The sequence below is a fragment of the Panthera pardus genome, unplaced genomic scaffold (assembly GCF_024362965.1).
Source record: "Panthera pardus isolate Hobbes unplaced genomic scaffold, ASM2436296v1 HiC_scaffold_17, whole genome shotgun sequence".
In the NCBI taxonomy this organism is placed as follows: Eukaryota; Metazoa; Chordata; class Mammalia; order Carnivora; family Felidae; genus Panthera; species Panthera pardus.
This window is the reverse complement of record NW_026526732.1, coordinates 54,978,805-55,004,337: the sequence shown is the minus strand read 5'-3', so window position 1 is coordinate 55,004,337 and position 25,533 is coordinate 54,978,805. Positions and strand designations below refer to the sequence as shown.

The 25,533-nt window shown below is 38.3% G+C and overlaps 1 protein-coding gene across 6 annotated transcripts in view; it reads right to left on the bottom strand.

Moving 5' to 3' along the window:
- PDSS2 (decaprenyl diphosphate synthase subunit 2) overlaps window positions 1-25,533 on the bottom strand; it is a 292,842-nt gene that overhangs the window by 51,640 nt on the left and 215,669 nt on the right. For all 6 annotated transcript variants that reach the window (XR_002078242.2, XR_008422934.1, XR_002078241.2 and 3 more), the window contains 3 exons: window positions 23,653-23,826; window positions 22,312-22,443; window positions 7,416-7,448 (listed from right to left, as the gene is read on the bottom strand). Coding sequence is in view for 1 of the 6 variants with exons in the window: in XM_019443015.2 (XP_019298560.1) it covers window positions 7,416-7,448; window positions 22,312-22,443; window positions 23,653-23,826 (339 nt within the window). In the remaining 5 variants the exon portion in view is untranslated. The remainder of the gene's footprint in view (window positions 1-7,415; window positions 7,449-22,311; window positions 22,444-23,652; window positions 23,827-25,533) is intronic.

Below are 25,533 nucleotides of genomic sequence, written 5' to 3'. Positions count from 1 at the left end.
TTGGGAAGAAATAAGAAGAACAAAGGTAGAGTTAAATATGTCTTATAAATTAAAAGAACAGAATATAGGCACAAACATTTGGTTTATCTTGAGTCATTCATTCATTCATTCATTCATTCATTCAACAAATATTTATTTGGTATGTAATATGTGCCAGGCACTGTGTTAGGCCTTCAGAGAACAATGATGAGCAAAACCAGACACAATTTCAGGCTTACAACTAAGAACTGGTCTTCACTAACAACCTAAGTCTTAGCCTCCTGATGAATGTTAGGTATTATGCAGATATGTAATTTTTAGAGGCCAGTAATTCAAAATGGTAATTTCAAGAATGAGAGAGATTGTCCCACTAAATATTATTGTTGCAAACCAATTTAGCAGTTTACATATACAATTAGAAACCCAAGATCAACAAGCTAGGAATATATGATTTGAAGAAAAATAAAAAAAGATTTACAACTGCATAGAGGATTGAGTTCAAATAATATCAATACTATTTGGGTTAACAACTGAGAGAATGGCATATTTTATGATGTCATAAAGAGGTTTATTATTGATAGTATTTAATAATATTATTCATGATCCACAAAGGAATAGAGATTATGATCATCAAATCTGTTGATGCCATGGAGGTATGTGGGAATGCTAACACCTCAGAAAGCAAGGATCTAATTTTAAAATAACATTAAGAAATTAAGGAATAGATCATCAAAGCAAGATGATAGTCACTGGGGACTTATGCAAAATAATATACTCAGAGATTTAAGGAGTAAAAACTAGCTTGATGACTGGGGATAAATGAACATCCAAAGGGCAACTGTTTTGCAAAAAAGACCTAAGGGCTCTACAACTCTGGTTCAAGATACTATTACATGTGTGATTAGAATTTATTTTTGATTAAGAGTTTCACATGGTAAAAAAAAGCCAAACATACAGAAATTAATGCTTGTTTTTCCATCAATAGTAATTGTATTTTATCTTAAAAAATGTTTTTAATGTTTATTTATTTGGGGGTAGTAAAAGAGGGAGAGAGAAAGAATTCCAAGACATGGGGCTTGAACTCAGGAACTGTGAGATCATGACCTGTGCCAAAATCAAGAGACAGTTAACCCACTGAGCAACCCAGGTACCCCAATAATTGTATTTTAAAGGAGATACAGAATCCAAGAGTAGCTGTAAAAACTGACTATGGTTAAGTTAATTGTTTTAAAAAAAGATTAAAGAAAACCTAGGGGCGTCTGGGTGGCTCAGTCTGTTGAGCATCTGACTCTTGATTTCAGTTCCGGTCATGATCCCAGGGCTGTGGGATCGAGCTCCACCTCCGACTCTGCGCTGTGGGGAGACTGCTTAAGATTCTCTCTCATTCCCTCTGCCCCTCTCCCCTGCTCACAGTCTCTCTCACTAAAATTATGAATAAATAAATAAATAAATATCCACTATTGCTGCAAGGAAAAACACCTGTCTGAAATATGATTGTCAAAAGAAAAATAACTGGTTTTATCTGACTTTTAAGGGAACAAGGAGGGGGATTTAAAACTTTCAGATGGCAGTCCTGGCGGTAGCTTCCGGCACCTTTCCCTGTGCTGTGGTTAGGTCATCGCATCAGCACTGGCAGTGCCTGTTCAGTGTGCTAGGCTTCTGTTCTCTTCAGTTGTCTTCCAGTGCTCCAACCACTGCTTGAGTCCCAGCACAAAAACTCACAGTGTACAAAAGTTACATTCTCCAGCTGTGCATTTCTGCCTGTTGCCAGAGAAGTATGTAGTTTTCAGGAATCTAAAATTAAATTCTGGTTATGTCACTAAAAACATGATTTCAGGCGAGGTATTTTTCAATTCTTAGTAGCGCAGGTCATATGTGAAAAAATTCTAATTCAAATTTGACCCTATATGTCAAAAACAGAAATCTTAAAAAAAAAAATACAGCACATTTATTTTAAAACATGCTGAAATGTTACCACCTCAATGCCTGTATTTATATTTTTACATGCTTTCTTCCAGTCTTTATCAAGATTTTACATAACTGTACCCATATCATAATGGTATTTGGATTTTTTCCATTAAATTCTATTATAAACACTTCATTTAATTAGACCACAAGTCCTTTACGGGAAAAGATGGGAGAAGGGAATGATGATGCTTTTACATAGTCTTTGTTATTATCACTAAAACAGAAATCCTAAATGTAAAGACAACTTCAGGAGGTTAGAGGGAACAAGAGATTTAGCGCATACAGCAATGCCGTATGGAATACTTTACCAAAGGAGCTAATGTGAAGCCCCAGGGTAGGAGAAGCAGCATCTGCCCGAGAAAGGGGTACACGGAAGAGAAAACACAGTAACATCTGGTCTCTAAATGTGCCAATGTGAAAAATTCTCACAGCCGGTTAGCTAGGGTTATGAGAAAGAACGAGCAGGCAAAAAACTGCCTGCCAAAAAAAAAAAAAAAAAAAAAGTCTGGCTTTGTCAGTAAAGAAAGGACAATAATATTTACAGAAAATTTTCTATACTCAAGCTTCAAAAAAGTAGAATTTGGACTCAATATGCAGCAAAATGGTTGAAGCAATCTATGGCTAAAAGGGCAAACCTTGGAAAGGAGAACTGTGACATGAGAGGAAAGACTCTCTTTCTCTTCTTGAAGGGAAGTGATGATATGTGATCATGCAAATGCAAATGTCTGCGGACAGCACTGTTTGCTTGTGGGAAGAGAATTTTAATGTGTACCCTATGCAAATGCGTTTTATAATAAAACAGAATGTGCAAGGCCTTCTGAGGGCGGGGAGGGAAGCGGCAGCTCCAGACGCTGCACTTGAGAGTGGTGGGGACGCAGCCAGAAGCGTGTGCCACTCGCAACCCTGAACAGACTCCAGCAGAGAGGGCACGTCAAAACCCCACTCCTTAAAAAAAAAATCTCTCTTACGTTCCACCGAGAACTGGATGCCTAATGAATTAACACCTGCAAGATCTTTCTTTACCCAGTGCTTAACCTTGAACAACTCTGTGCTTCGAGTGAACCTCAGGAAGAAGACATTAAAAAAAACAACAACTCTTTTCTGTACTGAGTCATGGGGAAAATGGTAGGAACTGCACAGTAAAGACTAGAGATGACTATAAAGAAAGCTCCTGAAAACCATTTAGAGTCTTTGTGTCAAAATTAGCATGAATGTCAAAGCCCATTTAAGGCCCGGTCGGAAGCATTTGTGAAAGGGACAGGAGGCCATCACAGTGGTGACAGAGTCTGGTTTTGACCAAGTACTATTTATTGATATCTGTGTATCTGAAGCAGTTATTAAAAAGAAATTGGGGAAAAGTCTGCATCCCTACACTGGAGATATTTAAGCAAGCCATTTTGAAAGTGTTAAAAATTAAAATTGTAGAAAGCCGAACCATAGGTGCCATGTTTTGCCTGAAGTGGTAAAAATACCATCTGCCTCAGTCTTTTTAGCAGCAGGCTTATTTCGAGTAGCAGTAGGCTAAGCTGCAGGCATACGCTCAGCTCCAGCTGGGGAAAATACACAGACGTTTGTAGATGTTTTTCTAAGCAAGAGTAGTCAACATATTCGTTTTCTTTCAGACATATATATGTTACCATAGCAAACCAAGCATCAATGTGGTCCGAGAAGCTTCTCCACCAGTCCCAACCCGTACCCATAAATTCCTACAATTCAATAGGTGGCACTCTTCCCCCTAGCACTGCACCGAATCAGCTGCACTTAACTGTGGGGCCAGAAGCCTGGGGAACGTGGAATAGTCTTGAGAAATACACACCCAGGGTTGCAGACCAACCACTGTAATTAGGATCCACACAGTATTGCATATAGGGGCTTAACTGTTAGCACTGGCTTTTTGGGTCACGATTCACTTCTGGTAATTATATTCTGTCTAATAAGACTTCTCCTGAAGTTTTAACTAGGTAAGTAAGACGTTCTTGTTTTTCTATTTTAGAAGCTACTGGGTACCATTGCCTTTCGGTTACTCGGCTCCCAGCCTTGCCCAGACCCCAGGTGGATGAGTTCCAGCAGCAGGAAGGGAGCTCCCATGACTGTCTTAACCACGGTACAGAGGCAGGAGAGACAAAATGAATTAATGGTTGTCAAGTGCTTTGATATCTTAAGATGAAAGGCATTGTAGTACCGTGAAGCATTCATATCCAGACTCTATCGCAACAGGAACTCAATTAAAAAGTAATTCAATTTCTCATCTGAGGGTCTGAGTACAGACCACTGTTTTGCTGAATGTGACAGTCTCAATATCCAGCTGAAACTGATTTTGAAATGATCACCTCTTCCTTTGATTCCTCGCCATTCTGAGACTGACAAAATTTGAGAGCTGGCCTATAAGGCCACAAAGCACATAGCCAAAATAATCTCCTATGGTCCTCAAAACCTGACTTTTCAGATAAAATTTGGCTTTTGGGTAAATACTCACCACTTGGAAATAACAAAATTTCCAGCAACAAACACATTTCATGATGGTCTCCAAAAATGGCTCCTGAGTTTTTCAAATGTAGAGTTCCAGATAAAACCCAAGGGCAGACCTAAGCTGCTAAGCATGGTGCCTGCATCAGTCAGCACGAGCACCATTCCCATGCAAAACAGAGATGCCTAGACCGTGGGTCATGACATGTGTTACTAAGGGCCCATGGTACACTGTGTAAGAGACAATATCACAAGCTACACCCTGTAGATATCTGCCCCATACCTGCTAGAGATGGACATAACCTTTTTTTCCCATGTCACTTGTGTTTAGGTCTGTGGAAGGACGATAAGCCTAGATGAATTGCTTAGATCAAGCTATGGCCCTTAAATGTCAGAACCACACCACATATTCCCGAGGGGTGGGGTTCTGTTTACTGGTACAAGAAATATGATCACTACACACTTGTGAAGGCAACCAGAGGACTACTGAACATTGAGATGGACTATGTGACATAGTCAATATATTCTTTTTTTTCCTTTTTAAATGTTTTTAAAAATTTATTTGGTGGGGGGGAGAGGGACAGAATCCCAAGCAGGTTCCGCACTGTCATTGCAGAGCCCGACATGTGCCTCGATCTCACGAACTGTGAGATCACGACCTCAGCCAAAATCAAGAGTTGAATGCTTAACTGACTAAGCCACCCAGGTGCCCCTGTAGTCAATATATTCTTAAAATGGCTCTGTGAAGTCTACAATCCTCAATTCCAGACCTCCCAGAACCTCCTGCACTTCTAGGATAATACTAATGCAACTCATGTGCATACACTTGACAAGCCCTCCTGTACATAAAGCCTGTGCTGGGTACAAATGATGCGACCATGAATAAGGTGCCTTCAGAGCTCTTACATTCCAATGGAAGAAAAAAACCAGAAGCAAGAAACTAAATGAAAATAATAATTTTAGATTACGATAAATGTTAAGAAGGAAAAATAGAGCAAAGGGGGAGGGGCGACTTTGGATAGGGAGGTCTAAGTCAAGGAAGCATGTGATGGCACAGCCTACATCAGCCTTGTTCATGGTGGCAGTCAGCACTAACACAGTGCTTTGCACATATTAAATATACAATAACTGGTGGTTGAGTGGATAAAGTAGATGAAGGAATGAATGTGGACCTCAGGTATATAAGAATGCCCCCCACTGCCCAAGAAGAATATTTTCTCTCAAATTTGGAATTGGCCTAAAGAATAAACCAGCACTATTCTAAAACTGCTCGCTTTATACAAAGGAAAGTGAAGAAAGACCAGAGAGGTTAAGGGTTCTTAGATTTTGCAGTGAGTTGGTGGCTGAGCCACCGCTGGGTCCAGGAGTGTCCTTCTATCCATGCACCGTATTTTTTCCTTTTTTCTAAGCTCTTCAATTGCCATGTGCTTCTGCAATAAGAAACCCTGAAGGAGTTCTAGGAGTCAAAAATAAGCATCAAGGATCAACAGTTATTCTATTGCTAAATCGTGTTGACTTTTCCCTTACTTTTTTGGTCATAAGTTAGCTTTCCTTTACCCTAACACAGTGAAATCCCAGCCTTTATCTCCAAGCTAGTTTATTACAACCTTCCCAAACAATCTTTTTAGCTCTATTGATACCTGTAACATTTGTCGAAAGCATCTTTTCTCTCTGATTGATATAAGAAAACCTATACCAGATTTTCTCCTGCAATGGACTTCTTATGTCTTCTATTTTCTTACTCACGGCTTCACTCGCTCATTCACTTACCCATTTACTTCCTCCCTACCTCCTTCAGCACTATTTACCATGTGCCAAGCACTGTGTTAAGCACCAAGTATATAAAGACAAATATGACACTGTCCCTGCCCTCCAAGAGCTCACAGTCTATGGTCTGCCTCATAAATGGGTCATTATAATATTACAGAGTAAGTACAATGACTGAGAGATGTACCGTGTATTAAAGCACGAAGGAAAGCAAAAGTTTGTGAGACAGAGAAAAGGAGGGACTACATCTCAGTCAAGGCAAAGAGAGGACGGGCGTGGAGCCATGGGTGTGCAACTCAGGGCTGCCAGGAGAGCACAAGGTTCTGGATCGGCCCTGAAAGATCACCATGGGTTTCAGTTGTCCCACTGCGAGCAGAGCCCTTACACCTCATATTTCTTCCTCCTTGTCTTTGGGGTGCAGGTGTGCTCACACCCTGGATATTCCTGATGGTGGCATAAGCCAGACGGTTAGCATGTTTCTTTAGCCAAGCAGCTGTATGCATCCCACACACCTGCTAAAACGTTCCATTTGTCCCTGAGGGGAAAACCAAGTGTGACCCAAATGTGTTCAGAGGCTTCCACTGGTGCACTGAAATCTGAACTCCCACAGCACTTTTTAAACAAAGCCATGTATCAGAATGATCTCGGAGCCTTTTTCCAAATACTTCCGTCCTGCCCCTGCCCTGCTCTCCCCACCAGGGGATTTTGATCTTGGTGAAAGAGGGTGTGATGCTGTGGTAACCTAGGCATATGTGTTTTCAAAAGCTCCACAGATGATGTGAAAACTACTACCTTTAGGAGTCTGAGTCTGCTGTGTATGGTGCCTCTCAGGTATTACCTGATGGTGCTAAAAGCTGTTTTGCATCCAGAGGCCAAAGGCATCTTTCTAGCAATGGTTAGTTATCTTATCCAGTATATTTTTCTTCCTAGTACTTACTACCACATGACATTATACTATGTATCCATTTAGTTGTTGCCTCCCACACTGCATTGTATGTGTCTCAAAAGGAAAACACTTCATTTGGCTCACTGTTATAGTCTCAACACTTAACACAATGTCTGGAGTGAAGTAGTCACTCAATAAATACACTTACCTGCTAATATCTATTACCTAACAGGGAATCTCCCTCAGCTCTGAATGTGATGATTCTTTTTTGACCTTTTGATTATAAACAAAAGCCAAACACCAGACTGAAATGTAGAAAACTGTGTAGGGATGTATAAAATCTACTTACCTTAGCATAGTCTAATCCTCCCTTCTCTTGAGCCTGAAGTAGAAAGAGGGGGAAATTAATTTGTTAGTTCTTTAAAAATTATGTAGTGCTTTTAAAACTTACTTCTCCAAGAATAAAAGCCAACTCTCTCTCCCTTGGTCCCCCATCGTTTATCTTTCTATGTATCTACATAGTTGTATCTCTATGCAACTATACACGTGTAACACTTTCAAGCATATTGAAAAGTTGAAAGAACTGCACAGTGAGCACATATATACACTCTATCTAGACAGGACAGTAGCAGACATCATGACTCTTCACCTCGCCATGTTTCAGCACACAAGTCTTATAAGCATAGGGTGTCTTGTACATAACCACATGACTGCTATCACATTTTATTTTTTTTTAACGTTTATTTATTTTTGAGGGACGGGGAGGGGCAGACAGACAGTAGGACAGAGGATCCAAAGCAGGCTCTATGCTGACAGCAGAGAGCCTGATGTGAGGCTCGAACTCATGAACTGTGAGATCATGACCTGAGCTGAAGTTGGACACTTAACCGACTGAGCCACCCACGTGCCCTTGTTATCTCATTTTAAAAACAACAATTCCATATTATCTAACATACAATCCATATTCAAAATTTTCCTATTGTCCCAAGAATATCCTTTATAGCTTTCTCCGTCCAACCAAAATTAAACAAGATTCACACATTACATATGGTTTCTACATCTCTGGTTAGCCTTTTAAATCTAGACTAGACCCTCCCCATATTTTAAGAAATGAAAAGAAAAACCATTAACTTTTTTTCCATGCATATCATTGACTTTTTGAAGAGACCAGGGCAGCTGTCTTATAAAATGTCTTTTTGGATTTGTCATATTGTTTCTTCGATGTGTCATTTAATTTGTCCCTGTTTTGCTCTCAAACTGAAAATTGGGTCTGAAAGAGCTTGCTTGAACATTTCTGGCAAGAGCACTTTATATAGGAAATTACGTACTTAATATTGCATCAATTCAGGAGGCACAAAATGTCAGCCTGTCCCACTCATAGTAATGCTATAAATTTGATCACTTGGTTGAGGTGGTGACTATCAGATGGTTCCACTGTAACGACATGTTTCCTCCCGTATAATCAGTTTGTAATCTCTGGGGTCAGTTTCTCCTCCACTTCCTTTGGCATAATTTTTTATCATGTTGTATTATGTTGAAAGATCCCCAGCTCGACCTCCCACCCCATCAGGGATGAGGACAGAGAAAAAGGTGGAGTTGAAAAAGATATCCTATATGGGGCTGTATTTAAAAAATATTTTTAGTTATAAAAAATTTAAAGTGAATACATACACTACTCAAATGTGTCATGTATAAAATCCTAACATGACAGAGATAACCAATGTTATTAACCTTTGTCGATATGCCAACTCAGTTTTTGTAGACTTCATTACAAACTTCTCTCGCCACCTCTGCACAGAATAAGAATCCTTCAATTTGCAAATAGGTTAGGTCCTGAGTCCAAAATGACACTATACAGATAATGAAGGTGGGCAGATTACTTTAATGAGATTAAAGATTTATAACATTGACTCTTCTTGCTTCTTCACAATCCTTTAAAAAAATTTATACAAAGATGCTTGCATTTTGTTTTTCTTATTTTCATTATAAGCAACTTAGAAGAAGACACTGCTCATGTATAGCTTTCGGCCCCATCACAAACCACTATAAGTGAAAATGGGGACTTGAATGTTTTCTATGACACTAAAGGCCCCTGCAATCAATGTACTGTGAAGAAGAATTTGGGGTTTTCAATCTGCTCTTGAAATTTTTTAGGGATGAACTAAGTAGAGTCAGAAGGTAGTCCTGAGATGCATTATATCATAAGGAATAGGAGTCAGTTCTTGCAGAAATTTAGAAACTAGGTTTCTTCTTTCTGCTCAGATATTTTATATTTACTTGTGTTTCCATGGACATATTCTCCCCAAATGTTTTGCCTATGTTGAAAATCCCTCTTTCTCCACTGTAACATCTATGGTTTACAGAGAACCCTTGAGCACGTCTGTCCAGGGCACTCATGACCCAGCTACTAAATTTTGTTACTGCGCAAATATCAACCGGCCTTGATCCAAGGAACAATCCATAGCTTGTGACCACAATTTCAGCAGCAGCATTTCACAGTTTTGCTTAGTCTTTAAGTTTTCAAACTTCCAGCTGTCCCTTGAATTCATTTTAGGTTAAGAGATCTCTGACACTGAGGCTGATCCTATGGTCACATGCTTTCCACCTTTTCAATTGTTCACCCTTTTTCACGCCTCTTGCTGATTAGTATAGATGGCTCAAGTACGGTACTTTTCAAATGATGCACAAACTGTGGGAGCTCCGCAGAATTGTTCCTCTTGTCAAACAACCCATTCCTGCAACAAATTTGCCATTTTCTCACTACTTTCAGTTGTGTTCCTATTCCAACCGGCTCATCATTCTGTGTCTTTCAATATTCTTATCTTTCAGTGTTTCACAAAAAGAGTACAAGTGTTAAAAGTGGTATTTGTTGGAAGTTAGGAAGCTGAGGAGCTGCTGTATCTTGAGATTGCAAAGTAAAGTGCAGAGAAATGATACAATTTACGATGACTTAGGGTGGACTTTTCCTTTTGAAAGTAGTGAGCCACTTTTCAGTTTGTCTCATTAAAAAAAAAAAAAAAAAAAAGAAAGAAAAGTCAACAGCCATTTCCTTATGTAGGAAGAGTGACCATAACGCTGGTTACAGATAACATTATAGTGATCCTATCAGAAATTTCTGTACAACCATTTTTCTCATACTTTGATTATAAACTATCTTAGAGAATTCTATTATTTTGAAGTCCTTGGGCTTTATCAATCACAAGTTACCTTCAAACTCTGTCATTTCATGGTGTATTCCTGGCTTGGTTACCACTCTTTGACCCAGAAAAGATACACTCTGCTGGGGATGGCAGCACAGGAACGCCATGTATGTAATCCACATCTGTTCAGGATCAGCTCCTAAATGGTTTGAGAGCTGGGAGATCAGAAGGCTACATAAAATGACGGTACGATTACTGCAGCCATTTACAACCTGAATAGGCGTTAGCTGTTGATGTGGCTCACCTGAATGTCCTTTTTATTTTATTACAACAAACATTCCAGTTCTGTGAAACCACTTCATCCTGGACTGCCTAGTAAGCTTGTACAGAAAGCACCAGTTATCTGATAAGATAAATATTATAAATATTTAAGTCTTTATAGGATTTACAATATGTATTTCTAGCTGTTGCTGTGTGTTAGTATCTACGTAGGTCATATACGCACCTAAGAGTACACATTCTGATACATTTTTTTTTCACAAGATGCTTTTAGAGCTTATGAAAATACAGCACATTAGAAACTGATGGAAATGAGATTTAATCCCCTATACAAGTAACATTTCTCATTACACTTTACCTATTCTATTTCTTTTTGCAAAATAGTTAATTTGGGAGAGGCTATAGTTTCTCTTTCACCTGATGGCTCGTTCACTAAATAATTATCCATTGTGTGCCTACTATGTGTCGGGCACTGCACTGGAGATGAAGCCATGAACAGAACAGATAAAAATCTCTGCCCTCGTGGAGCTTCTATTCCAGGGGTTACATAGTCTTGTTTTGGTTAGGCTTCACATACAATCTCCCTCTAGAACTTAGGTTCTATGAGAGGAGAGCAAAGTTCTCTCCTGCTCACAACTGTATTCCATGTTTAGACCAGTACTAGTATAGAGCACATGTGGCCAATAATATCTGGTGAATGGATGCATACGTGGATAAATGCTTTTTCCTTTATATGTGTTGGTTATGTACGGTCTATTTAGGAAACCTAAGAAGCAAAGTTCATTATACCCACTTCTATTTCTAGAAAAGCTGGGTTCTTCGATTCACAGCACCAGTATGTAGTTAATATGGAACCATCAGCTGATGTTTGGCAACTAATTTTTACCCGTATTTTCATTTTAGTGCTCAACTTCTATTTATAAGTATACCTAGAAGGGGAATCTAGAAAATAAATTCAAAGAATTCATGAAAATCAAACAACAAAAGGATAGAACAGAGAAGAATGATCTAGTAGCCTTCCCATAGACATAGCGGTTTAGTGTAATTAAGCATCTCAACATGAGGGGCACCTGTGTGGCTCAGTCGGTTAAGCATCTTGACTTCGGCCTAGGTCATGATCTCGCCGTTCCGGAGTTCAAGCCCCGCTTTGGGCTCTGTGCTGACAGCTCAGAGCCTGTAGTCTGCTTCAGATTCTGTGTCTCCCTCTCTTCCTCTGTCCCTCCCCCACTTGCACTCTGTCCCTCTCTCTCTCACAAAAATATATACACATTAAAAAAACAAAACATGCCTCAACGTTGAAAGCAGTGTGTTGAACTGAAAAGCGCCTGGAACGGAAACCTCAGGACAATCCAAGATGCATACCTCAAAGCTTACAGTGTTAAGTAGGCCTTGTCTATGGAGGAAAGCAAGTGGCCTAATATATTTTATTTAAAAATTTTTAATGTTTTTATTTTATTTTTGAGAGAGAGAGAGAGAGAGAGAGAGACAGAGAGAGAGACAGAGAGAGAGGGAGATACAGAATCCGAAGCAGGCTCCAGGTTCTGAGCTGTCAGCACAGAGCCTGACACGGGGCTTGAATTCATGGGACTGTGAGATCATAACCTTAGCTGAAGTCAGACACTTAGCCAGCTGAGCCACCCAGATGCCCTACAAGTGCCCTAGTATCTTAACGGTGACCACTCCAAAAAGCACTGTGACCTCCTGGGAAGAGGCGTGTACTGGGTGTCAGAAAATATGGTTTTTAGCACATGATACATGAATATGTCTAATAATTTTGAAATTTAAAAATTTTGGGTCTTCCTTTTCTTATTTGTAAAATAAGTACTGGACTGGACCACATGTTCCCAAATGTTGGGCTCTCACAAACGCTGCACTGGCTGTTGGAATCACCTGACTAGTTTGTTAAAAATGCACATCCTCAGTACTCTAGTCCTGAGTTTCTGACTCATTTGAAGATCACTGGTTTGGACCATGTCTAACGTCCTTTTCAATTTATGCTCCTGTATGCATTCGTGTTTACTTCAAAGGCTAAAAAAGAACAACTATAAAAACTCCTTAAGTCTCAAGGAGAATGGAGTGCTAGAACTTTCCCCTCTTTTTCTGACATCTGCCACTTATCATGTATATTTGTAGCAGAGCAAGATATTATTAAAATAACTTTCTCACTGGGGCCCAAAATAGGCTGATATAAAATAAATTCCAGACTGTATTTCAACAGCCAGCAGTCCTGAACCTCTTCCTGCCACACTGTTCATCTCCAGAAGCCACTGTAAATTCTACCATACACGGCAATTCTCTAAGGGCTTCATTACTACGGTCTTTAAAAGGGATTCACTCATCTTTTTGCCTCCTGTAGGTGTGCTTCTTGTCAATCCAGGTCATGAGAAAAGAAAGTAATTTTTCCCAGTCTTTAGCAGTTCACAGAGAATGTGTGGTTTGAACCTTGTTTTATCTTAAAAAAAAAAAGTGAAAACAGACAAGATAGTGTGCCAGTGCTCATGACACCAGAGGCCTCCTCAGACAGCTATAGTGAGCACTGTAAAACAATATTCTGTACAAAAGCAAAAAAAAAAAAAAAAAAAAAAAAAAGCCAGTATTCTGAGCGAGAGGATGCACAGAGGGATTAATTCCAAAGGTTTATATACCAGTCTCTGCAGACCAAAGGCAGATAGATCCCCTGTTGGTAAGTAATGGATGTACAATGTGGTCTTTTACTTTAAGAAACAAATGGCTTTCTTATAAGTCAGGTAACAAAGAAGGATTGGATGACATAAATGAACTGTTTCCAATTTTCAACTACTGTTATCTGGACTTGAAAGCTGGATATGGAGAAACCTTTTTCTAAAAGTAGAAAACTAATATTCCACAGCAGGGAGTCCAGAAATTGTTAGAGACTGATCATCTCTACTTATCATGTTATTCTTCCTGAATGCTAGCAGCTATATTTGGGAACAACAGTCGTTTTTAAAGAAATTCTCTTTTTAAAACTTCAAGGAAAACTACCTTCCTCCTCAAACTTTTTTTTTTCTCCTCAAACTTTTTAGTGTAAAAAACATCATGAACACCCATCTGCTCTCCACTACATTAACCAATTGCTAACATTTTGTCCTCTTTGCTTTCTCTTTGGACAATCATTTGCTGATTATTTGAGAGTAAGGTATAGACATCCTGTCTCATCCCTGAATACTTCGGCAGCAATAATGTTCTCCTACAAAACCAACAAACCGTTATTACATCCAACAAGTTTAACGTTTCTTAAAGTGGTTAAGAAGTCCATATTCAAAGGTTTCCAGTTCAACCAATAGTGTTGTTTAGAATGGTTTGTTCCAAGATCAAATTAAAAATCATGCATTCTCTTCGGATGTCATGGATTTTAAGTCTCTTCTAATCTACAGGTGTCCCCATACCACACCTTTTCTTTCATAATAGTGACATTTTTTAAGAGTCCAGGTCAGTTGCCCTGGAGAATGTCCCTTATCCTGGATTTGTCTGATTGTTTCCTCATGATTAGATTAAAATAAAAAAAAATTTTTTTTGGCAACACAACTACATAAATGATGCTGTATACTTCTCTATTATATCAGGAGTCATACAATAATGATACAGTTTGTGTCATTATTGGTGAAACTAAGTTTGTTCACTGCTTCCCTTTGTATTTAATGAGTAATCTGTGGGGTACTTTGAATCCATGTGAATATTCAGTTCCCTTCTAACCATCCATCCAATTGGTTTAAGCCATCACCCATTAATAATCCTTGTGTGAATAAAAGATTACATTGGTGGCTGTGAAAAAAAATGACATTTTAAAGGTCTCTTGCCTTGGCACTGGCAAGAATATCATTTAGTTCCTTTAGAGAAGACAGGTTTTATTGAAAATAAACTCTCTGTACATCTGTATTGGTACAAAGAGGTAGAGTTTAGTATATACGTGAAAAGGCTTATTGGGGAACAGAGGAAGAGAGGAAGGGTAGGACCCCCATTGTCATCCTGCAACGGTATGGGTAGACTGTATGAGGATTTAGAAAGCTTATAAATCAGAAATCTATTAGATCTGCTAGCCCCAAAGTTGAAGCAGTTGATTTTTGGTTTGGTAGGAGAAGCAGGGCTTGTATCAACCCAACTTTCCAGTTACAAAGAAAGAAACAGGGCAGGCCTCTTTGTTATTTTGATCATTCTTGTCTATTAATAAGATAGCACAAAGGCATCTGTAAGGAAATCAATACCATTTAGAACTAGATTTCTCAGGTACCTGTTGTTACCATCTCTTTCACCTAGGAAAGCTAAATTTTGGAGAGAAATGTGAATGTCCCCGGATGAGATTTCTTGTATTCTCTTCCTTTGGTTAACTGGGAAAAGAAGAAGCAACAGATAGGTGCGTAGAAGGCTATGGTGTCCAATTAAAAAAAAGAGGAGGGGCTTGTATTATCTACATAACAAATTTCTCTTTATTCAGAAGTCTTGTCAATCTTTTTTTCTTGCTGTGCTCCCTTGGAATCTGGAAGAGACATGAAATTTAAAATTGCACACACACACAAAATCTACCCAGATTGCAGAAAGGCCATGAGTAAATAAAAAAGGCTGAAAATGGAACTGAGTTGTTTCCTCCAGTGGCCAGGTTCCAAGATGATGGTCACCAATCTTGATGGCGCACCTCAAGCTCATGATGTCAAAAACCAAATTTATACCACTTTTTTCACTTAACTTGCCTATTAATATTAATGGCACAATTCTTCCTCTAATCCAAGTTCAAAATCATGATTTTGGCCTCTGACTGCCCCTCCCCACTACACACCTGCCAGCTTCTATCATATTAGTCTTCAGGCCCTATACATTTTCTCTCTGAAATGAGTTAAAAAAATTAATGTTTATTTTTGAGAGAGACAGAGAGAAAGAGAGACAGACAGAGAGAGAGAGTGGGGGAGGGGCAGAGAGTGAGGGAGACACAGAATCCAATGCAGGCTCCAGGCTCTGGGCTGTTAGCACAGAGCCTGACGCAGGGATTGAACTCATGAACTGTGAGATCATGACCTGAGCTGAAGTTGGACGCTTAACTGACTGAGCCACCCAGATGCCTCTGAAATGAGTTTTTTTTAAAAAACATTTACTTTAAGTAATCTCTATACCCAACATGGGGCTTGAACTCACAACCCTAAGATCAAGAGATGCATGCTCTCCTGACTGAGCCAGCCAGGAGTTCCTCTCTGAAGTGAGTTTTACACCTAACCTCCTTACCTTCCCATTCTTGTTGCCAACGCTCTGACTGGGATTTCTCCCCTGCGTGGATCAACAGGTTCCCCAAAACTTCCTAACTCATCTCTTTCTCTCTAGTATCTCCTTGCTCCTTTCATTCTGTTATGATATAGCCAGACATACCTCCCTAAAACACATTTCAGACCTTGGTACCATGTGGTTCAAAAACTGTCAATGTCTGCTCCATGACCTGAATCAAGTTCATTTTCTGCAAGCAAACATCCACAGTCTTTTTTTTTTTTCAATTGAAGTAAAATTCATATAACAAAAATTGCATCATTTTAACTATTTTAAAGAGTATATATAATTCAGGGGCACTTTAGCACATTCAGAATGTCGTACACCCATCACCTCTATCTAGTTTCAGAACATTTTTGTCATGTTGTAGCACATAATACTTCATGCCTTTTTACCGCTAGATAATATGCCATTGTATGGACATACCCCATTTTGTTTATCCATTCATCATTTGATGGACCTAGGCTGTTTCCACTTCTTGGTTATCGTAAACATTGCTAATCTGAATATTCACGTATATGTTTTTGTTTGAACCAAAGCCTTTAAATATAGGCATTGTGTACTATTTTGGAGCAATTCTTTGCCTATCTCTTACTATCTTATATTTTTCACATTTAAGCCAAACTATAATACTTTTATTTCTTTGAATACAATGCACTTGCCCATCTACATCTCTTTTTTATGGCTTCTGTTGCCTAGAAAGCCTCTCATTCCCACCTTTGCTGTTAAGATCTTCTTCTTCAAGGACCCTCTCAGAGATCACTTATTTTACAAATCCTTTCTTGACTTTCCTCTGTGCTCTCTAAATGACGATACTACACTATTCCCATCATTACACAAACTATTTGTATGTTTTTTCTTATCTCCTCTTCATAAGGCAATAGACCTTTAGGCAACATACTGATGTATCTCCTGTAGTCAAGCCCTTTGTTTTTCCTGAAGTCTAACAGAAAAACTTAAGACATATTGTAATTCAGGAGATATCTAGAGCCATTTCAGAGTCTTTGTGGTCTCATATACAGTCCTTTCAAATGCCTACATTGTACACCCTCTGCAGTAGAGGATGTCAATATTATTCCTTTCGAAACAACTCAAAGTTAGTTAAGCAATTAGAGAATATCAGGTAGCATTAAGGAAGAGTCTCTGAATGTGCATTGTCTCTTTTGTTTAAGAATATACATGTGTTATGTTCATGTACACCAGCCTTGACTAGCAATTTTTGCTTCACGTTTTGAATAAGTAGTAATAGTAGGATACCTACAGATAAGTGAGTTATAGCTTAGCATTGGTAAAATGTAGTTCACTTAAATAGTTTATGGCTGGTTACGACAGTGTCAGAATGTCACAAGCCTAAGTGACATTTCAGTACTTTCAGAAATAGCCAGGAAAATATAATCATAATTCCTATCTCTTCAGTGTCTTATAATGGCAGCAGAAAACTAGAAAGATCATTAAAAATAAAGCTTGCTGACCTGCAATGCCCTCTGGACTCCCCCAGAGAGTCAGAGCTCTGTTGTTCTCTGAAGGGTTCTACTTTCTTTTATTAGGGATCAAAATGATAACTGAGTAATGACTTCACCTCCCTAGGGTGAATCACCCATTCACTCAGTATTTTTACCTGATCATTATTTTTCAGCAGCTATAAATTTAAATTTAAAATTAAGGTAGAATTTAGTATGGAAACACTGCTCAACAAATATTTTTCAGCCGTTTCAGATCTGGCCTGGTGCTCTTAACCGCCTCTTATAAAAGGGTATGTGTGCGTGTGTGTGTGTGTGTGTGTGTGTGTGTGTGTGTGTGTGTACCTGTCTGCCTATGGGTGTGATGGATGACAGCTACCTAATCTTAAGACTTTGGGAGTTGAAGAGGAGGTAGCAGGGCCTGATACAAAAAATTCCAGAAGTTTCTTCTTCCTGGCTTTACAATGATATTGAATGGGCACTAAGGGGTATGTGATCTCTTCTTCACTTCTCTGTCTAGTCATTAATTCTCACTCTCCCCAAGCAGGAAATCAAAAGGGCAGATGGGACACAAACCTGTCTGAGTACAGCAGGGAAGTAATTTTACATGTGATATTAAGAAATCATAGGTGACTTCCATCATTGGGAGCAAGACTTTTCTATTTTTCAGTGTCAAAACTAGTATTAAGCTTCTAATAGAGATTAATATTTTTCTTATAATGCACCTCTTGCCTAAGAGACCTATTTCTTAGATTTATTTGAGAGCTGAAAGGGACCTCAGGAATGATCTAGTTCAACAGCATCCTTTGACATTAAATAATAATAAGGACATGAAAGAATGTGATTAAGTTTATACAGATGCTAGCAGAGTCCAAATTAGAATCCAGGTCTTCCAAAACCTTCACCTATGGGCCATTTCTGCTATACCAACTTGACTTTTTCTATTTAACAATACAGGGCTGCCATCAAATAGCCTAACTCTGTGAAGACCATACCACACATACTTTTTGACAAATACTAACTGGATGACTATTTCAAGTAATTCACTATGGCAGATGAATTCACTGTTATCCTTAGGGATCTTGAAATAAAATTGAAAACTTGGGGAGGAGGGGCCCCTGGGTGGCTTAGTTGGTAAAGTGTTCGGCTTCGGCTCAGGTCATGATCTCGCCATCAGTGAGTTTGAGCCCTGCTTTGGAGCCTGGAGCCTGCTTCAGATTCTGTGTCTCCCTCTTTCTCTGCCCCTCCCCGACTCACACTCTGTCTCTAAAAAATGAATAAAGGTTAAAAAAATTAAAAAAACAAAAAAACCTGGGAAGGAAAGGATCACAAAAAATGCAGTGGAGGCAAATAATCATGAAAAACTGTGAAGAGAGTACTAGAACTAATTTCAGGATTAATAAGCAACCTCCTTGAGATTTAGGATAGAATGTCTCTCTTGAGTATTATGCTAATTTTGTCCCCTAACTCTGTGTAGGAGGCATTCACAGAATAAGATTGTTATCTTATAGAGCTTTATATAAACATGAATATTATAATTTAGAAGATTAAAATAAACTCAACCAAGGAGTCTTTAATCTGAGGAATGTATCCCCTTGCATGACAAAAACTAACTTCTTATTTCTTATTTGTTTCAGATGAATTAATCTCTTCACCAGTGATCCTGTACATAACTCGAACATGGAGAAGGGTCTGAAGTCACTTGGAGCAAACCACAGCAGCCTGGCAGGTCCTTGAGATGGGCAATAGACTGCCAGTCTTTCTTGAAGGATGAAGATCTAGATAGCATCACAGGGAACCTAGGCTGAAGGACAGGATGTCACCTGCTCACAGCCATCATCCTGGCAGGATTTACTGACCTCTGGACAAGATATATTTTATTTATTTGAGTTACTGGCTAAGGCACTGGCTATTTGGAAAGGATATCCCTTTGAAAATGTAAAGTCGAGTTGGAGATAATGATTTGGAAGTATTTCACCAGCTGTTTAGGAAATCCTGGATTCTCATGTTGTCTACATTTACGACTTTGTATGCTTGCAAAGAAACTAAAAGTTAAATATGTCCCTCTTCTGTTCTGTGAAGCTTCTTTAAAATTCAGATCTCTGCTACATATATATATATATATATATGAATATATGTAAATAGCCCAGGGAGAGTTGGTAGCTTCCATTCAACATATTTAGCTGGATCTTTTCAACCAAAATGTAAATCTGCAATGTATTCTAATGTAACCCAATTAGAGCTACTAACACCATCTGTATATATATTTTTGGTTCAGCTGTCAAAAAACACACAAATACACCCCAGTAATACAATATTGAATAGTTGTAGGATATTCATTGTACTATACTTCATTTAATTCTTTTTACTATTTTTAAATGAATCAACTTTCACTTTTTTCCTTTTAGAATTAGAATTTTAGTGCATATTCTAATATGTAATTCTTTGTTCACATCTGATATTTTTTGAGGATAGATTATTAGAAGTGGAATTACTATAACAAACTATATAAAATTTTTAAGAGACTACGTAAATGACTGTGCGTGTGACTTCTGAGGCTGGTCATAAAAGAAGATGCAATCTCTGCCTTGTTTGCTGGAACACTTGTGTTTGGAGCTCTGAACTGGCAAGTAAGAACTCTGACTATTCTCAGGCTGCCATGTTGCAAGGAAGCCAAGCTAAATGGAGGAACCACTTGTATGCACTCTGGTTGGTCAGTAATATGGTCTGACATCCCAGTCTAGCAGCCTAGCATGAGTTGAGTCTCTAGATGATTCCAGTGCCCAGCACTGCTGAGTCATCTCCAGCATCTGGGTCATTTCAGTTGAGGCCCCACATGTCATGGAGCAGTCATCTCTGTGCTCTGTCCAAATTCCTGACTCACAAAATGTTTAATAAACATGAACATAATCACATGGTTATTTTAAGCAGCTAAGTTTTGGGGGTAATTTGTTATGCAGCAACAGTAACTGGAACACTTAGTTTTCTATGCATCTATCATTAATTTGTCTTTAAATTCTCAATATTGTCAAGTATATTAGTTCCACTGATCTCCTTAAAGAAATTTCTCCTGGAGATCTCTGTCCTCTTGTCCCAATCTGGACTGGATACATAGCCATCAGCCTAGGACTTGCTTGGATGAGAGAGTGTAGCATGTTACTTATAACTTAAGGATGTGGGCCCTGGAGTCAGGCTGCCTGGGTTTAAATCCTGGATCTACTGCTTGCTAGCTGTGTGATTCTGCACAAGCTAATTTCTCTGTGCCTCAGTTTCCTCATTAGAAGAGTGCTTGACACATCGTAAGTGCTCTTATTGTTGGCATTATTATTGTTTATTATGCTTCCTTTCATGCTATCCCTGGAATTCCCACTGCCTCATGCCTATGTCTGATCCCCTAGTTCCTAGATTCCATGTCTTTCTCTCTCTTGGTTACTTGTCTTAATAAAACACAGCACCTGAAATACATCCCTTGAGAAAAGATGTTTGGGAAGTCAGTTTTTTGAGACCTTGTGTTTCCATTTTAAATTGTCTTTATTTAACATCACACTTGATAATGTGACAGTCACAAAAGTCTAAGTTGGCAACAATTTTCTCTTTAAATGTTGAAGATGTTAGTCCATTGTCCTGAAGCTTTCAATGCCACTACTGAGAGGCCTTTCTGAGTCTCGATCCTTTGTATGTAGGTTTTTCTTTCTCTTCCTGGAAGTATTAGGATCTCTTTTTATCCCCATTGTTTTAAGATGTGATAATGATGTGATTATTTAGAGCCCCATTTCAACTTGGAAATTTAGGTCCTTCAATTCTCAGGATTTTTCTTTTCTTTACATTTTTTTAAGTTTATTTATTTTTAGAGAGAGAGACAGGGAGAGAGAAAGAATCCCAAGCAGGCTGCACTGCCAGCGCAGAGCCCGACACAGGGTTTCAACCCACGAACTGTGAGACCATAACCTGAGCCAAAACCAAGAGTTGAACGCCTAACCGACTAAGCCACCCAGGCGCCTCTCTTTACAAGTTTTTGTTGCTGTTAATTTTCTTAACTCCATTTTCAGTTTTCTCTCTTTGGGACTCCTAAGAGTATATAGGATCTGTTGAATTGATCCTCAAAATTTTCTCATCTTTTCTATCTTCTATTGACTTTCTGTTCAACTTTCTGGGAGATTTTCTCATTTGTATCTTCTGTTCTCCTAATTTATAAAAATTCTGCTTTCATATTTTTATATTTTCTTGCCCAGAAAGGAATCCTCTCATCTTCTATCAGGTGAATATGAGGGATGTGAAGCTGGCTGATGGCATTTTGAAAGCCAGTGAGGGAAGAGGGTTAAGAGAGGGAAAATCTTACCATTCCAAATGCAGATATGACTTAGGCTCTCTTTGCTTTAAGTACGGCAGCTGTCCCTGCCCTCAGCTCTGCCTACTTTCTCTTGTCTCACATTAACCCAATCGATTAGAACCACAAAGTTAAATACATTCAATGAGGCTTTGGGTAAAAGGGCAAGAATTTATCATTCCAGAGTTTCTGGATTAAAAGAAAAGCAAAAAAGTTCCCTTTCATCTTTTATACCTTTTTTCCTGCAAAAAAGTAAGAAATTCACCCAATTTAAGCCTCTGTACCCCTCCCACTTCACCATGCTTTTTTTTTTTTCCTTTGGTAATACCTCAGAATTTGAGTATTCAGGGTCCAAGTTTGTTTTAAAATAACCCAATGAGCTGACAGACGGAGCTTCTGGAATTCTGCAGCTTGTGCTAGAGTCTGCAGATGGGAAATTGCCGTCAGTTAAAGGGTGGTGCTATTACCATAGCCCAATTTTTGAAAGCCTTTAGAAAAAAAAAATTATCTGAGTTAATTAGCATCCACCACAGGCACTAGTTTTGTGTTGCAGTATTCTAAGAACTCAGATAATAACAGCAGTTCAATCTCTAAGTTTTAACTAACATTTGCCTTTTAAAAATGTGGATTATAAAGAATTTTACCTGTTATATGAAAATGCTCTTATATGGCTGTTCTATAATCTTAGATCATCATGAAATATGAATTATATTCTAAAATCAACTAAATACTACTCTACTGATGCCCAAAATAGGAATAATTTCATTTTACCTCTCTGATCTGCTTAATCCACAAGTCTCTTCCAAGAAACTCCTGATGTAAGACCACAGGAGCTGAGTTGAGATTAAAAGTTATGGAGTCACTGGTCTTTTCCTTAATAAAAGGCTGGAGGTCAGAATTTATCTAGGAGGAGTAGTCAAAAGAGTTAAATCAGTAAGATGCATACACACTACTATGTTTTAGTCCTTTCAGAAAGCACCAGTTAATGCAGGGAAAATGAAGCTTAAGGAATACAGCTTTTAGATGAACTTTACTAAGCAAAAGTACAGTTCATATGATTAAGAGCAATCTTTAAAATTCTTTAAGATAATTTTTTCCTGACATATTCCTTTTCTATTTGGCAGCAGACTTTGCTTCTACTCTTGAAATTAAAAACAAGAATTTTTTTTTAATTTTTTTTAACGTTTTTATTTATTTTTGAGACTGAGAGAGACAGAGCATGAATGGGGGAGGGGCAGAGAGAGAGGGAGACACAGAATCGGAAGCAGGCTCCAGGCTCTGAGCCATCAGCCCAGAGCTCGACGCGGGGCTCGAACTCACGGACCGCGAGATCGTGACCTGAGCTGAAGTCGGACGCTTAACTGACTGAGCCACCCAGGCGCCCCAAAAAACAAGAATTTAAATAAAGTTTTAATGAACATAATTGCTTAATAAAATTTAAGATTTAATAAAATATATAAAAACTCATCTGGAGATATTACATACATATATATATACATGTATGTATATATATAACGTATATATCTATTTTCTCCTCTCTTATGAGCTATTTAAGTAACATCTAAGAAATATATATTAAATGGAATCTTTAAGTTACATATGTACAGAGGCAACAATATAACAGCTAACCTCAAGACTTTTTATATTTCAGTACGCCCATTCAAAAGGACCAAGTATTAGAATTAAGGCTTTCGATTTTACTCAGTATATTTTTAAATTTCATTAAATTTCCACAATTTGTTTTACATAAGGGAACTTTAAGGGAACTGTAACAAAAACGCAAATGATCTCCCATTCTGTAAAGGGCAACATTACAGGTTATTTAATAATTTGTAAGAGTTCTCTCAAGAACCCTTTCAGGTGGTAAGAAAAGACAAACATCACAAATATGGTTTAAGTAAGCTGTAGCTTTCTATCAAAATTACACAGTACTCACCACTCACACTGTTTATATTACATAACAATCACCATCTATGACTGACAGATTTTAAACACACAATAAACTTTTTTTTTTTTTTTTTAGATATAAAAGCAGCTTATTAAATGGCAGGAGGTTTCTTATGTATCATTTTAGCTATTTAAGCACTGGAAAAAGAAAAAATGTGCAAATACCTTATGACTCATGGCCATGTGCTTCCCATACTGAAATGCCATATCCTGAACGTCAGCATCATGCTTTGCTAATTCCATTGCAGCCTGGCAGCTCTTTGCTAATAAGGCACCATGGGAGAGAAAAGTCTGTTCCTTCCAAGTTGATATTCCAATATCTTCTGTGATATGATTTTCCTAAAAAAATGCGACAAAGCCAGGATTTTAAAAAATGTTTTAGGAGTAATTGTTTTGGTTTTTGAAGAATATAAGAGTTAAGAAATGAAGTCCTCAAAACACTCAGGCTATTGCCACAAGACAGAACTAAAAGATGCAGAACCTTGGCTCTACCTACAGAGAACTAAGGGGTGGGAACTGTTGTTCTGGGGTAATGGCGGGAAAGATGAAAGAAATGCAGAAGCAAATTTTATTTTGAACTTGGAAACTTCTATTACAATTTATGTAGGATAAAGAAAAGTTAGAAACTTGGACCTCCAAACTAAGTCCCTTCTATATTCACGTGAGCTCTTGAGTGCTGGTATGCCAAAACACAAGATGCCTATTACCTTTAACTTATGTGGAAATGTCAAGGGCATAATGAAGAAACTGCATTCTCTTAGAAACAGTTCAATAAAAAAAATCACAGAGGAGGTAACCCATTGTAATGGAGTATGATTAGATTGTATTATCATCCAAGTTTATTCCTATAAGGAGAAACAAGGAGAAAAGGGAGTATATATAAGTGTAGTTTATTTACTTTCATCTTTTTAAATTATGAAAACCATTGTAGTATTTATAAGTTCACACATACCTACTACCTCTAGACCAGTGATGTCCATTAAAAATATAATGTAAGCTGCATATGTAATTTAAGATTAGCTAGTAGTGGGGAGCCTAGGTGGCTCATTTTGGGTGTCCAGCTCTTGATTTCAGCTCAAGTCATGATCTCATGGTTTGTGGGATTGGCCCTGCATCAGGCTCTGTGCTGGGTGTGGAGCCTGCTTGGGATCCTCCCTCCCTCCCCCCCCCCCCTTCTCTCTCTCTCTCTCTCTCTCTCTCTCTCTCCATACCTCACTTGCAAGTGTGTGCATATGCACACACTCTCTTTCTCAAAATAAATAAATAAACTTTTAAAAAGGGTAAAATAAAATAAAATTTGCTAGTAGTTACATTAAAAAGTGAAAAGAAATAGGTGAAATTAATCTTACTGACATTTTATCTATCCTAATATATCCAAAATATTATTTCAACATATAAAATTATTGAGATATTATAGCAGCACCTGTGTGGCTCAGTTGGTTAAGTGTCTGACTTTGGCTTAGGTCATGATCTAACAGTCTGTGGGTTCAAGCCCTGTGTCAGACTCTGTGCTGACAGCTCAGAGATTGGAGCTTGCTTCAGATTCTGTGTCTCCCTCTCTCTCTGCCCCTCCCCTGCTCACACCCTGTCTCTCTCAAAAATAAACACTTTAAAAAAATGTTTTAAAATTATTGAGATATTTTATATTTTTTATGCTAAATTTTCAAAACCAGGGTGTATTTTACACTTACAACACATCACTAGCCACGTCTCAAGTACTCAGCAGGTACAAGGAGCTAGTGGCTGCCCTACTGGATGAAGCTGCTCTAGGCAGTGGGCTCTCTGAGGACAAAAATGATGAACCAAGTATATAAAACAATGTTCATTTATGGTATTTCTTTGAAACTTCAAACTAACTAGAACCCATCCAGAAGGATTAACTAAAACACTTTACTTCCTGCCACCCATACCATAATCCTTCTCTTTCCATCATTATTTGAGGATAAATATAAAAAATAATAAGAAAACGGGATCATGAAAAGGTCAGCTCAGATCCAGAAGGGAACCTTCCACCCACTGGTCAGATCAAATTGTCAGCTTTATTTT